The sequence below is a fragment of the Rhinopithecus roxellana genome, chromosome 1 (assembly GCF_007565055.1).
Source record: "Rhinopithecus roxellana isolate Shanxi Qingling chromosome 1, ASM756505v1, whole genome shotgun sequence".
Classification (NCBI taxonomy): domain Eukaryota; kingdom Metazoa; phylum Chordata; class Mammalia; order Primates; family Cercopithecidae; genus Rhinopithecus; species Rhinopithecus roxellana.
Window position 1 is genome coordinate 178,304,982 of NC_044549.1, and position 13,377 is coordinate 178,318,358.

The 13,377-nt window shown below is 41.0% G+C and overlaps 1 protein-coding gene across 4 annotated transcripts in view; it reads left to right on the forward strand.

Annotated features, from left to right (window-relative positions):
• The window catches only part of LOC104656442 (collagen alpha-4(VI) chain-like), a 105,879-nt gene that overhangs the window by 12,036 nt on the left and 80,466 nt on the right, over positions 1-13,377 (forward strand). For all 4 annotated transcript variants that reach the window (XM_010356043.2, XM_010356045.2, XM_010356046.2 and 1 more), the window contains exons 4-8: positions 1-588; positions 1,281-1,883; positions 4,748-5,380; positions 9,790-10,335; positions 10,886-11,440. In XM_010356043.2, the coding sequence (XP_010354345.2) occupies positions 1-588; positions 1,281-1,883; positions 4,748-5,380; positions 9,790-10,335; positions 10,886-11,440 (2,925 nt within the window). The remainder of the gene's footprint in view (positions 589-1,280; positions 1,884-4,747; positions 5,381-9,789; positions 10,336-10,885; positions 11,441-13,377) is intronic.

A 13,377-nucleotide genomic window follows, 5' to 3' on the forward strand; every position in this document is an offset into this window, starting at 1 on the left:
CTTGCAGAGAAGCAGCCCTGGCAGACATTGTGTTTCTAGTAGACAGTTCAACTAGCATTGGACCCCAAAACTTCCAGAAAGTCAAGAACTTCCTTTACTCCGTTGTCTTGGGGCTTGACATCAGCAGTGACCATGTCCGAGTGGGACTTGCCCAGTATAATGACAACATCTATCCAGCCTTCCAGCTGAACCAGCACCCTCTGAAGAGCATGGTCTTGGAACAGATCCAGAATCTGCCATACCGCACAGGAGGCACAAACACAGGGAGCGCCCTGGAGTTTATCAGGACCAACTATTTGACTGAGGAGTCTGGCAGTCGGGCCAAGGACAGAGTTCCTCAGATAGTTATCCTGGTGACAGACGGGGAGTCAAACGATGAGGTACAGGAGGTGGCTGACCAGTTGAAAGAAGATGGAGTTGTTGTGTATGTGGTAGGGGTCAATGTCCAGGATGTCCAAGAGTTGCAAAAAATAGCCAGTGAACCATTTGAGAAGTTTCTCTTCAACACCGAAAACTTCAATATCCTGCAGGATTTTTCAGAAAGTATTCTTCAGACTCTGTGCTCAGCAGTGGAGGGTAAGATAAAAGGTAAGAAGCTGTGTTAGAACCCAAGATTCCAACCATGCCAGCTCACTACAATATAACCCAGAATATGCTGGGTGTATGGGAGGGCAGGGAGTGCCCGGCATCACTGGAGAGCCTGGGAAGACTTCCTAGGAGAAGGCATTGAAGGCTGGATGGAGTTCTTGTGGGCGGAAAGGAACATCTTGCCATGTTGTTCAAAGGAAACAGCATGGGTTTTGAAAGCTGGAAGACCTGTTTTTTAATCCTGTCTTTTCCACTTTCTAGTTATGTGAGCAAGGACAAGTGGCTTCACTTTTTCACTTCAATTTCTTATCTGCACGAAGAAAATAATACTAGTCTAGAAGAATGGTTTATGAGGGTTGAATCAGATAAAGTGTATAAAAAGCTCTAGCATAAAGTGTGTCCTCAGTTAACTTCCCTTGCCTCCTCTGTTGTTTGAACAAGAGTAATTGAAAGGTACGTTAGTGTAATAAAACAGACAATAAGGCAGCAGGTTATACGAGAGTAAAAGCCTTGTGATAGAGTCCCACATAGAGGAAGTGAAGTACAACATACGGAGAGTTGTAGTACCTCTACCTCTCACATTGGGCACACAAAACCATCCTTGTATTCAATTTTCGTGAAAGTTTGATTTGATTCACTTTCTCCTTTTGTCTTTTTCTGGCGCCCTGGTCTCCTTTTCCCTTTACTTCCAGAATTCATCAAAGCCTATGCAGATGTGGTCTTTCTTGCTGACACATCACAGGACACATCACGGGCCAGTTTCCAGAGGATACAGAATTTCCTCTCCAGAGTGGTTGGCATGCTGGAGGTTGGCAGGGACAAGTACCAAATTGGGCTGGCTCAGTATGGTGATCAAGGTCATACTGAGTTTTTGCTCAATACCTACAAGAACCAGAATGAGATGATAGCTCACATTCATGAGCGTTTTGTGCCCCTGGGTGGCTCCAGGAGGACAGGCAAGGCACTGCAATACCTTCTTCAGACATTCTTCCAGGAGGAAGCAGGAAGCCGGTTTCTCCAGGGCATTCCCCAGTATGCAGTGGTCATTAACTCAGGCAAATCTAAGGATGAAGTCCAGGATGCTGCACAGAGACTAAGAGAGAAAGGCGTGAAAGTTATGTCTGTGGGTGTGCAGGACTTTGACAGGAGAGAACTGGAAGGGATGGGGTCTCCAGACCTTGTCTATGATATGCAGAGAGATGAAGTCAGACACATAGTAGAAGATATGAACGTGGTGATCCAAGGCACTGGACAGCAGCAGCACAGGATTACAGCCAACGAGGAGGCTGTAGGAGGTAAGGTTTCGTCTGAGGATATGTGAGTCACTGGGAGATCTCAGTGTAAGAGGAAAGTCTGGGGAAAGAACAGAGAAGGTGAGTATTCTGGATTCCTCAGTACTGGGACACTAGCACTAGGAGACAGGAAAGAGTAGGAAGCATGGGATGGCTCAGGTACAATTTTGTTTTACTTAACTATGGTCACAATGATGCTACATAACAAACCAGGTGAAAAGTCAGTGACTGAGAAAAATCATTTATTCTCACAGATGGTTGAGGAACAGCTGATATTGGCTGGGCCCAAACAAATGGCTCTACTGATATTGTCTGGGCCTCTTCACAGATTTGGGATTTGTCTGGGTGTTGGTTGATCTAGGTTTGGCTCTGCTCCACATATCTCTTATCTTATTCCTGGGATCAGCAGGCTAGTCTGGGTGTATTCTCCTGGTAATTGCAGAGGTACCAGAGAGAAAACCAATTGCATAAGCATTTCTCAAACCTCTGCTCCATCATCTGCTAACATTTCATCGACCCAAGCAAGTCATATGGCTATGTTGAAATGAGTAGAGTAGAAAAGTGTATCTTCTCATGGAATAAGGAGTAAGGAGATAATATTTCTGAGTAAGAATCTAAATTACCATATACTTTTTCCAGGAGAAGGAGCACTCAGGTTTCTCCTCATAGATTCGATAAAGTGCTTCCTTATGTTGGCATCCAAGACACCCAAGGGAGATACTGATGGCATTTTGGTTAGGACAATTCATAGTGTACAATTGTCCTGTGCATTGTCAGAGGTTTAATATCCCTAGTTTCTGCCAGCATCATCCCTGAATCATTATGGTAATCCAAAACATCCCCATACATTTCCAAAATGTCCCTTGTAGATAGGTACCACTCTTGGCTGAGAACCACTGAGACTTATCTCCTGCTAAGTCTTTGTACACATTCTATTCACCGACCAAGCTGAGCTACTCATCATTTGCTGTATGTATATCATGCTTTCCCACCTCTGTCTCTGCTCTTGAATACACTATAATATCAGCCTGTGATGCCCACAGTCAAAATTTACCCTTCAGTTCTTAAGTTACCCTCTTGATGAAGCATCCTTTGAGCCCTACAACTAGAAGTGGCCAATTTTTCCTTTCTCTGAATTGTCACACCTCTGCCCAGACCTATCAACATCTAGAGCTTGGGGTCCTTGGAAATTTATGGGCAGAAAAAAGACAAACACATATATGACAAGAAGAGGAAAATCCAAACAGAGGTAATAAGGAACTAAGAAGCATCTTATGGAGATACTACATTAAGTAGAGATAGTACAAAAGGAGGGCATACTAGAAGATGTGAGCTGGAAGGAATTGTGCTGGTCCCTGAATAACAGGTGTTATTTTAATACATAGGAGAAGGAAGGAGGGTACTCTGGACAAGGGGAAGAACCATGTAAGGGGTCTACGCTCCTGGTAAGGGTGTGGAAATGGGAATGGTCTGAATGAATGTGGAAGAAAGTTTAAAAATGGAGCCAATTTGGATCAGTGGAAGAGTATAGAATTAGTGAGATGAGATTGGATTAGGTATGATAGACCCTGACTACAGGATCCCAAAGACACTAGAAGTAATTGGAAATTACTTTTAAACAAGAAATATGACATGACCAAAGCAGTCTTTCAGGAAACCTTCAGCGGGCAGGCTGGGTTCCAAATGGCACCTCAGACTCAGAAGGACTTTAAGGCTGAGCTGTCATCTGGCCACGTGGAGAGGATGTCTGGGCCCAGCCCAAGGGTGACTCTGAAAATGAGGAAAAGGAAGGAATCCTGAAGACAATTTGAAAGGAGAATAACAGCACTTGGTACAAGAAGGTGAAGGAAGGGAGATGTCAAAGATGTCTGGAGTTTCTAGAGTCTGTGTTTTGGACTTGCTAAAATTGTGGACAACATCCTCTTTTAAAATCTAGGATTGAATTTTGATTCTTTATGAAAAAGGACCACAGGGGAAATTTCAGGACACCAAGAGACAAAAGAGAAAGTTAAAAGGTTATTCTATTGCCCCTAAACCTTGTTTCACTATATTCAGTTGTTTACACAGTGGTTTCAAGCTTCTGCATGAATGGTTTTGGCTCTCTGCTGGGGAGATTTCCTTTTTCACAGATCAAAGCAGATATGGACCTTGACACTATGTGGACACAGTGGGTTTCCCTGCAATAGGCACTGTTTCAAATAGAGAGAGTGGTGTTTGCATTCTTCTTGGCAGCAAGTTTATGTTTTATTCCTTCATATGAGGTAAGTGGAAGGGAAGGTTCTTCTGTAGCAAAATGAAACAGCCAGCTAGCCTAATATTTGGATAAAGATTTTTCATAGAAACTTGCAACATTTCAGGCTGCCTCTGTTAAAATGACATGACATTGATCAGAGAAACGTTTAGAAATTAACAGCCACAGTTAATTTTCATCTTTTGGGAGGTTTCAGGCCTATAAATGAGAATTTGACCCAGGGTCTCTTGAAACTAGAAAAATGAAGAAAAATTAGTCAAAACTCAGATTCTTCTGATGGACTTAGATAAATGGAAAAGCAATCTTGAAGCACTTTATTGTCAATATTCATATATTTAAATATTTTGCAAGTGATGTGAATACTCTTCCATGTGAGAATTTCTGAAATAAGTATGAACCCTGTGATGTTCTTTGACCGTCATGCCAAATAAAGGCTTCTATTGAATTCTAAAATGTAGAAATATAAGTTCATATGATATATATTATTATAATTATAGTAATAAATATATTACGTAACATATAAAATATATCATAATACAGCTTTTATATATTAATGTTGTCTTTATTATTCTGTTCTTATGCTAAAGCCCTTCTTTCTGATTTTGCTTGTTTGCAGCATGCACAACTGCTATCCGGGCTGACTTAGTATTCCTCATTGAGGAATTTAGCAGGGTTAGGCAACCCAATTTCCAACAAGTTGTCAATTTCCTAAAGACCATTGTCAGTTCTTTAATAAGCATTCATCCTGATACTGTGAGATTTGGCTTGGTCTTCTACAGTGAAGAACCACGACTCGAATTTTCACTGGACACATTTCAGAATCCAGCCAAAATCTTGGAGCATTTGGACAAATTAACCTACCGGGAAAGAAGAGGAAGGACGAAGACTGGTGCTGCATTAGATTTCCTGAGAAACGAGGTTTTCATTCAGGAGAAGGGTAGCCGGTCCAACCACGGTGTGCAGCAGATAGCTGTGGTCATCACGGAAGGCTTCTCCCAAGACAGTGTATCTAGACCTGCTTCTCACCTCCGAAGGGCCGGCGTCACCATCTATGCGGTGGGCACCCAGAATGTCTCAGAGAGTAAGGACCTGGAGAAGATAGCATCATATCCTCATTGGAAGTATTCACTCCCCCTGGAATCCTTTTTGCAGCTCTCTGTAGTACGAAGCAAACTTATAAACCAGCTCTGCTCTGAGATGGTGGACAGTAAAGTTTCCTTTAGAGGGATGAGCTATCCCCTACAAGAAGGTAGGAGGGTCTTTTCCAAATTTGATATTTTTAAATAAAAAACTTTTCTTAAGTTTTTAAAGTTGCTCCATGTACCCATCTCCTCTATCCTCCAACAAAGAAAAGATTTTGAAGTCAATTCATTAAAAAACCAGAAACAGAAACTTTGTTTATCTTGATGCCACACAATGCAGGAGAAAACGAAGTAAAAAGGCAACATTTCTAGCACCTCCTATCTTATCCTTCCTCCCTTTTAAAAAATATATAAATTTTGATCTCACACTGTCACTCAGACTGGAGTGCAGCGGCACAATCATAGCTTACTGTAACCTTGAACTCCTCCAGTTAAGTGATCCTCCAGCCTCACCCTCGTAAGTAGCTGAGACTATAGGCATGCACCCCCATGCCCAGCTAATTTCATAATTTTTTTTGCAGAGACAGGGTCTCATTATGTTGCCCAGGCTGGTCTCGAATTTCTGACCTCAAGTGATCCTTCATCTTGGCCTCCCAAAGCTCTGGGATTACAGGTGTGAGCCACTATGCCTGGCCCCCTTCTGCTTTAACAGTTTGATGAAGAGCTGTGTATATTTACAGTAGAAGCCCTAAGGAACCGAATGTGGACTGATCAAATCTTAAGTCATTGAAACAGGCAACTACTTTAAAAAGGATACAAACATACGTGAATTTTTAAAATGTTATTTTCTTTTTTACTTATTTTCTTCTCAGAAATTATTGTTTCTCACATACTTGAAATTTAAAAAATTAACTTAATATATATAAATGAATGTTAATTTGCCAATCTTTTGGTATAGGGCCAAGGCTTCTTTGAGTATGAGCCCTCCTGATTGGATTTCATGTATTTTCTTTATAAACTATCCAATATTATGTTATCAATAATTTCGTTTCAGTTTCTTTAAAGGAGAAAGACTTTTGAAACAATTCAAAACAGAAACAGAAATAGCTATTGATTTTTATAATCTTAAAAATGCCATCTTTTGTAATGCTATCTAGTACACTGGCAATTTTTTAAAAACAACTTTCTTTTATTGAGTCTTTTTTTAAGCAGTTAAACTGGTTTTCATAGATGCAATAAACCTCTTTTACTCACACTCAAATCCTGTTTATTTGCACAATATTTGATTAATTATGTAATTATAACAACAAGACTACCATAAACAAGCTGGGGACAAACCCGCTCATCTTGATGAGTAAGCTTGTTCTTTCACTGGGTGAAGCGGAACTTCAGGCACTCAGTGTTTTATGGGAGCATCACTCATGCTTTACAAAGGAAAGGGAGAACATTGGTTTATCTGGTGAGTCACTAAAGTGGAGGTTGCTCAGGAGAGTTCCTACTACATATGCAGTTAAACAAAAAAACACACACGCCAGAAAAAACATAGTGGTTAAGCATATGTACTTTGGCATATAAATGCCCAAATTTTAAATCCTAGATTTGGCACTTACTGGCTGTTATGAAAATCTTTGCGTCTGTCTGTCTTCTTATCTATTTTTATGTACCCATGCTAGTATTTCTTAGATTCAAATTAGAATCATAGATTTAAATTAGAGTCGTTGAAATGTACATAATTGAGGTAAAAATTCAAGGCTATAATCATGTCTTCAAGGGAAAATCACTGAGCTTTTTTCTTGTTAAACAAACACTGAGTGATCTGGTAATTTCTTGATTACTTGTGCTGAGGTCTAGAAATTTGAAACATCTAAGCAAATTTCTATCTTTCTCTTTGACCTATATTTTTAGTTCTTTTCTCTGTTCTGGGAATGAGAAACAAAATTGTTGAATGTGAGTTTCATTTCCGTATGCCTACCTGCCTATATTCTGTACATGAGAAGGACAGAAGAGGAGCACTAGTAGTTCACAGTATGAAGAGCTGAGAGTTGTTTTGTTTTGTTTTTGTTTGTTTGTTTGTTTGTTTTTTGATACTGCAGAGAAGCTAAAAAGAAACTTGCAACCAGAAAAAGCAGCCCAGAGTCTAGAAGGGTTGGGGAAAGGGATAGCCTAGAGGTAAATAGAAGCTATGATGATTTTACCAGAATTTTGTCTTGGATGATCACAATAATCATAATATCTATCATTTATTGGTCATTTGTCATGTGTCAGATACTCTGCTAAGCACTTTATGTGTATGATTGATGTGAATGTTCGGCAATCTCCAGACTGTAAGAAATATTCTCTTTCTCTTTTCCCCCGATCTGCTAAGACTGACAAGAATGTATAGTGAATGCAATATTTAGGGCCCTCAGCTCCTCTTGACAATCAAAGGGCCCTGGACTATAGTGAAGCCTCCTTGGGCTGCTCCTATAGGGGCTGGCTGCAGAGATGCCCTTTCCTGCACAGGGATCCTTTTCTCTGATGCTGGGCAGCCATCTTTGTGTCACCAGTGGATGCTGGGTCCCTGCAAAGTTTGGGTTTTTGCCTTATTTTTCCACAATTTCCCTCTACTCTCCATAATTCAGCAAACACTTACCATGGGGTAAATGACTCCTTTCTCTACCCGCTGTAAGCTATACTCCTTTCCAATGCATGCCCCTCTAGGATAACTACCAGATAAAATATAGGACACCCAATTACATTTGAATTTCATTCATATAAACAACAAGGGTTTTTAAAGTATGCCCCACATATTGCATGGATCCAGGTCCTCCCACAAGAAGACCTGAGCACGGGAGCCTAATTCTCACCTTTCAGCCAAGAAAATGAAAAGGCCCTTCCTGGGGTCAAGGGAATCCAGAGATTAACAACTCAAGCCTGGGCTGTCCTTATTGAGAGGGATTGGAGAAAAGATTTTTTTTTTTTTTAGAGGAATCTACTAGATGACAAAAATAAAACACCAGCTACTCTTAACTCTACATGTTTAATACTGAACTCTGCTCTGTTTACATGATATTACTGTCTCCTCTCAATAAGCTTATTGAGTAGCTGTCAACATTTTAATTTGATAGATCAGGAAACTGAGATGCAAGGGGGCCAAGTATGCTAGTAACAAAGGAGACAGGATTAAATGTAGAGCCACTTGCCCTGGAGGCTGGGCTTTAACACAAAGTGACTCATTTAATTCAGATCTTTTTTAAAACAATTTCTTCTAAAAAAAATGGGATACATGTGCAGAATGTGCAGGTTTGTTACATAGGTATATGTGTGCCATGGAGGTTTGCTACACCTATTGATCTGTCCTCTAACTTCCCTCCGCTCAACCCCCCACCCCTCAACAGGCCCTGGTGTGTGCTGTTTCCCTCTCAGTGTCCATCTGTTCTCAATGTTCAACTCCCACTTATGAATGAGAACATGCGGTGTTTGGTTTTCTGTTCCTGCATTAGTTTGCTGAGGATGATGGCTCCAGCCTCATCCATGTCCCTGCAAAGGACATGCTCTCTTTCCTTTTTATGGCTGCATAGTATTCCATGGTGTATATGTACCACATTTTTTTTATCCAGTCTATCATTGATGGGCATTTGGGTTGGTTCCATGTCATTGCTATTGTCAATAGTACTGCAATAAACATATGCGTGCACGTGTCTTTATAGCAGAATAATTTATATTCCTTTGGGTATATGCCCAGTAATGGGATTGCTGGGTCAAATGGTATTTCTGGCTCTAGATCTTTGAGAAATCGCCACACTCTCTTCCATAATTATTGAACTTATTTACATTCCCACCAGCAGTGTAAAATCATTCCTATCTCTCCACAACCTTGCCAGCATCTGTTGTTTCCTAATTCAGGTTCATTTAATAGAGAATGTTTTAAATTAACTTAAGTCAAGTTATTAAATTAAATTAAATTTTAGGATGTACACACTTTTGCCCATGTCCTTAAAAAGCACAACTTGGATGGGAGGCAGAGAATAATGGAATCTGAAACAATTCATAGCTTCAAATGTGCTCTGATTTTACTTTCATTTCCTTAACTTCCCCATTTGAGAAATGTCAAGTTATATTTCCTTCATGTCTTAAGTGGGGTTCATCAGAAACAGACTCTGAGACAACGATTTGGATGCAAATTATTTATCTGGGTGGTGATCCCAGGGGATGCTGACAGGAGAGTAGAGATTTAAGAACCAAGTCGGGGTGAGGAGTAACCTACATGCTATTGCTACAGGCAACTGGAGACTCAGGGAAACCATGCAGGACTTACCTTAGAGTGGTTCTATGCAAAGAACAAGGGAGCTGGGGTCTTTATCCACCAACATCTGCGAGTTATTGGGTGGTGGCTGCTTCTAGACTCACTCCCAGGCATTCTGGTCTTCCTAGTGTGCCGGCTGATCATGCTCTTAGCGAAAGAGTACCCGTAGGCGGAGTCACAGGTGCTGTCAAGGGAACAATGAGTACTGAGGAAAGATTGGGATCAATTGCTCCAGTTCTTCACCATCTCAGATTCTGTTATGATGGGTTCTTGCTTCTTTTTATTGCCTAGGTTGTGTGCACATCGAAAAGGCAGATATTTACTTCCTTATTGATGGGTCTGGCAGCATCAATCCAGAAGATTTTCTTGAGATGAAGGCGTTCATGAATGAAGTGATAAAAATGTTCCAGATTGGACCCAACAGAGTACAGTTTGGAGTCATTCAGTACTCAGACAAAATTCAAAGTCAATTTATCCTCAGCCAGCATCCCAGTGTGGCAGAGCTGAAGGTAGCCATTGATAACATCCAGCAGGGGGGAGGTGGCACCGCAACTGGTGAGGCCTTGAACAACATGACTCAGGTTTTTGCAGACACTGGCCGAATCAATGTTGCTCGGTATCTTATAGTCATCACTGACGGTAAATCTTCAGACCCGGTGCCTGAGGCTGCAGAGAGATTGAGGGAAAATGGAGTTATCATTTATGCCATTGGAGTAAGAGAAGCTAACATTGATGAGCTTAAGGAAATAGCTAAAGACAAGATATTTTTTGTGTATGAGTTTGATTTACTGAAGGACATCCAAAAAGAAGTGGTACGGGACATCTGCTCTTCAGAGGGTAAGACTTTTTCTTCTTCAATCTCCTTTCCCACCTCTCCAAGAATATGTACCTGATCTATTTAAATAAGCTTCATTCTTTTATGCATTTTTTTCCTCCAATACAGGATCTCACTGTGTTGTCCAGGCTGGTCTTGAACTCCTGGGCTCAAAGCAATCCTCCTGCCTTGGCCTCCCAAAGTGCTAGATTATAGGTGTGAGCCACCACGCCCAGACAGCTTCATTCTTTAATCATGGATTCACTGGTTGGCAGCTTAGTATTGGACACTCAAAGTGACCACAACCTAGAATGAAGCAAGATGGTCAAGTTTTATATATTTATCATACAGCTGCGTCTTATTTTGAGACTACTCTGAATTGCAGAGCAACTTTGCTGGGTTGCAGAATATTTGTTTCATTGAACTCCTCTTCCACTCCCTTCTAAAATATTTTCATGTTGTGTATATGCCATTCCAGACTGTCCCTGGGGACTTGTAACTAATTGGCTTCACATTCTTTTTTTTTTCTTCAGATTCCTAATGAATGCTCTGTTCTGTTTCCTTTTTCCCCAGCCTGTAAGACTACTAAAGCTGACATTATCTTCCTGATAGATGGTTCAGAATCTATCTCCTCAGAAGACTTTGAAAAGATGAAAAGATTTGTGGCGAGCATGGTGAACCAATCTAATATTGGTACTGATGGAATTCAAATTGGCCTTTTGCAGTTCAGCTCAATCCCCAAGGAAGAATTCAGGCTCAACCAATACTCCTCAAAGGTGGACATTTACAGTGCCATCTTTGATGTTCAGCAGATGAGGGATGGCACTCGCACTGGGAAAGCTCTGAATTTCACTCTGCCTTTTTTTGACAGTTCAAAAGGAGGGAGACCCAGTGTTCAACAATATTTGATTGTGATCACCGATGGGGTCGCCCAAGATAATGTAATCATACCAGCGAAAACCCTCAGGGACAAAAACATAATTATTTTTGCCATTGGGGTGGGAGAAGCCAAAAAATCACAGCTTTTGGAGATCACTAATGACGAGGACAAAGTGTACCATGATGTAAATTTTGAGGCCCTGCAGAACCTGGAGAAGGAAATTCTTTCTAAGGTCTGTGATCCACAAGGTGAGTGACAGAGAAATGCTCTTTGATCCACAAGCTCATTGTAGGTGTTAGAGATGCTATCGATTCTCTTAATAAAGTAAAACTATGATCCTTCTAACTAGGCAAGGAGGGGAGCAGGAGATCACCCTGTAGGGCCTGAGTTCCTGACGCTGTTGTTCACCTTCCCCTGGGGATTCTTTTAATCATTCCCATGGTTGTCATCACTTTGGCTTCTGAAGGCCTGAAGCTTCTTAGAACTCTGTCTCTAGGAAGTCCTCATAACTCCTCCTTTTGTACCTTATAGCATAGGCAAAATCAGATTGTAATGTGTAAACACAATGTGCTGAAGGTTTGGCCATGTCAAGAGGGAAATAGAAGCAGAGAATAATGTCAGTTAGACAGTCTCTCTTATGAAACAGAATACAGTGTCTTTTCTATGAGGCTCTGTACAGGGGTCTGTCTACTTTGTTGCCAATCTTCTTCCATATGACCAAGGTCATCCTTAATCCCGTTCCATCTCCTCAAGTTTTTATCCAAAGCTGCAAAGCGCAAAGACAGGGGTTGTTCCTTTTGATAGTCTGGGTCTGCTTTTCTTCCCCAAGACTTGCCTTTCAGTAGGTGATTGAAGGCATCCCAAACTTAAACACACATTTGAATCATCTAGGGATCTTGTTAAAATGCAGATTCTGAATTCAGCAGATCAGCATTCTGCATTTCTTTTTTTTTTTTTTTATTTTTTTTATTTTTTATTATACTTTAAGTTATAGGGTACATGTGCATAACGTGCAGGTTTGTTACATATGTATACTTATGCCATGTTGGTGTGCTGCACCCATCAACTCGTCAGCACCCATCAATTCATCATTTATATCTTGTATAACTCCCCAATGCAAGCCCTCCCTCCTCCCCCCTCCCCCCTCCCCATGATAGGCCCCAGTGCGTGATGTTCCCCTTCCCGAGTCCAAGTGATCTCATTGTTCAGTTCCCACCTATGAGTGAGAACATGCGGTGTTTGGTTTTCTGTTCTTGTGATAGTTTGCTAAGAATGATGGTTTCCAGCTGCATCCATGTCCCTACAAAGGACGCAAACTCATCCTTTTTTATGGCTGCATAGTATTCCATGGTGTATATGTGCCACATTTTCTTAATCCAGTCTGTCACAGATGGACATTTGGGTTGATTCCAAGTCTTTGCTATTGTGAATAGTGCCGCAATAAACATACGTGTACATGTGTCTTTGTAGTAGAATAATTTGTAATCCTTTGGGTATATACCCAGTAGTGGGATGGCTGGGTCATATGGTACATCTAGTTCTAGATCCTTGAGGAATTGCCATACTGTTTTCCATAATGGTTGAACTAGTTTACAATCCCACCAACAGTGTAAAAATGTTCCTATTTCTCCACATCCTCTCCAACACCTGTTGTTTCCTGACCTTTTTTTTTTTTTTTTTTTTTTTTTTTTTTTTTTTTTTTTATTATACTTTAAGTTCTAGGGTACATGTGCATAACGTGCAGGTTTGTTACATATGTATACCTATGCCATGTTGGTGTGCTGCACCCATCAACTCGTCAGCACCCATCAATTCATCATCTACATCATGTATAACTCCCCAATGCAATCCCTCCCTCCTCCCCCCTCCCCCCTCCCCACGATAGACCCCAGTGTGTGATGTTCCCCTTCCCGAGTCCAAGTGATCTCATTGTTCAGTTCCCACCTATGAGTGAGAACATGCGGTGTTTGGTTTTCTGTTCTTGTGATAGTTTGCTAAGAATGATGGTTTCCAGCTGCATCCATGTCCCTACAAAGGACGCAAACTCATCCTTTTTTATGGCTGCATAGTATTCCATGGTGTATATGTGCCACATTTTCTTAATCCAGTCTGTCACAGATGGACATTTGGGTTGATTCCAAGTCTTTGCTATTGTGAATAGTGCCGCAATAAACATACGTGTACA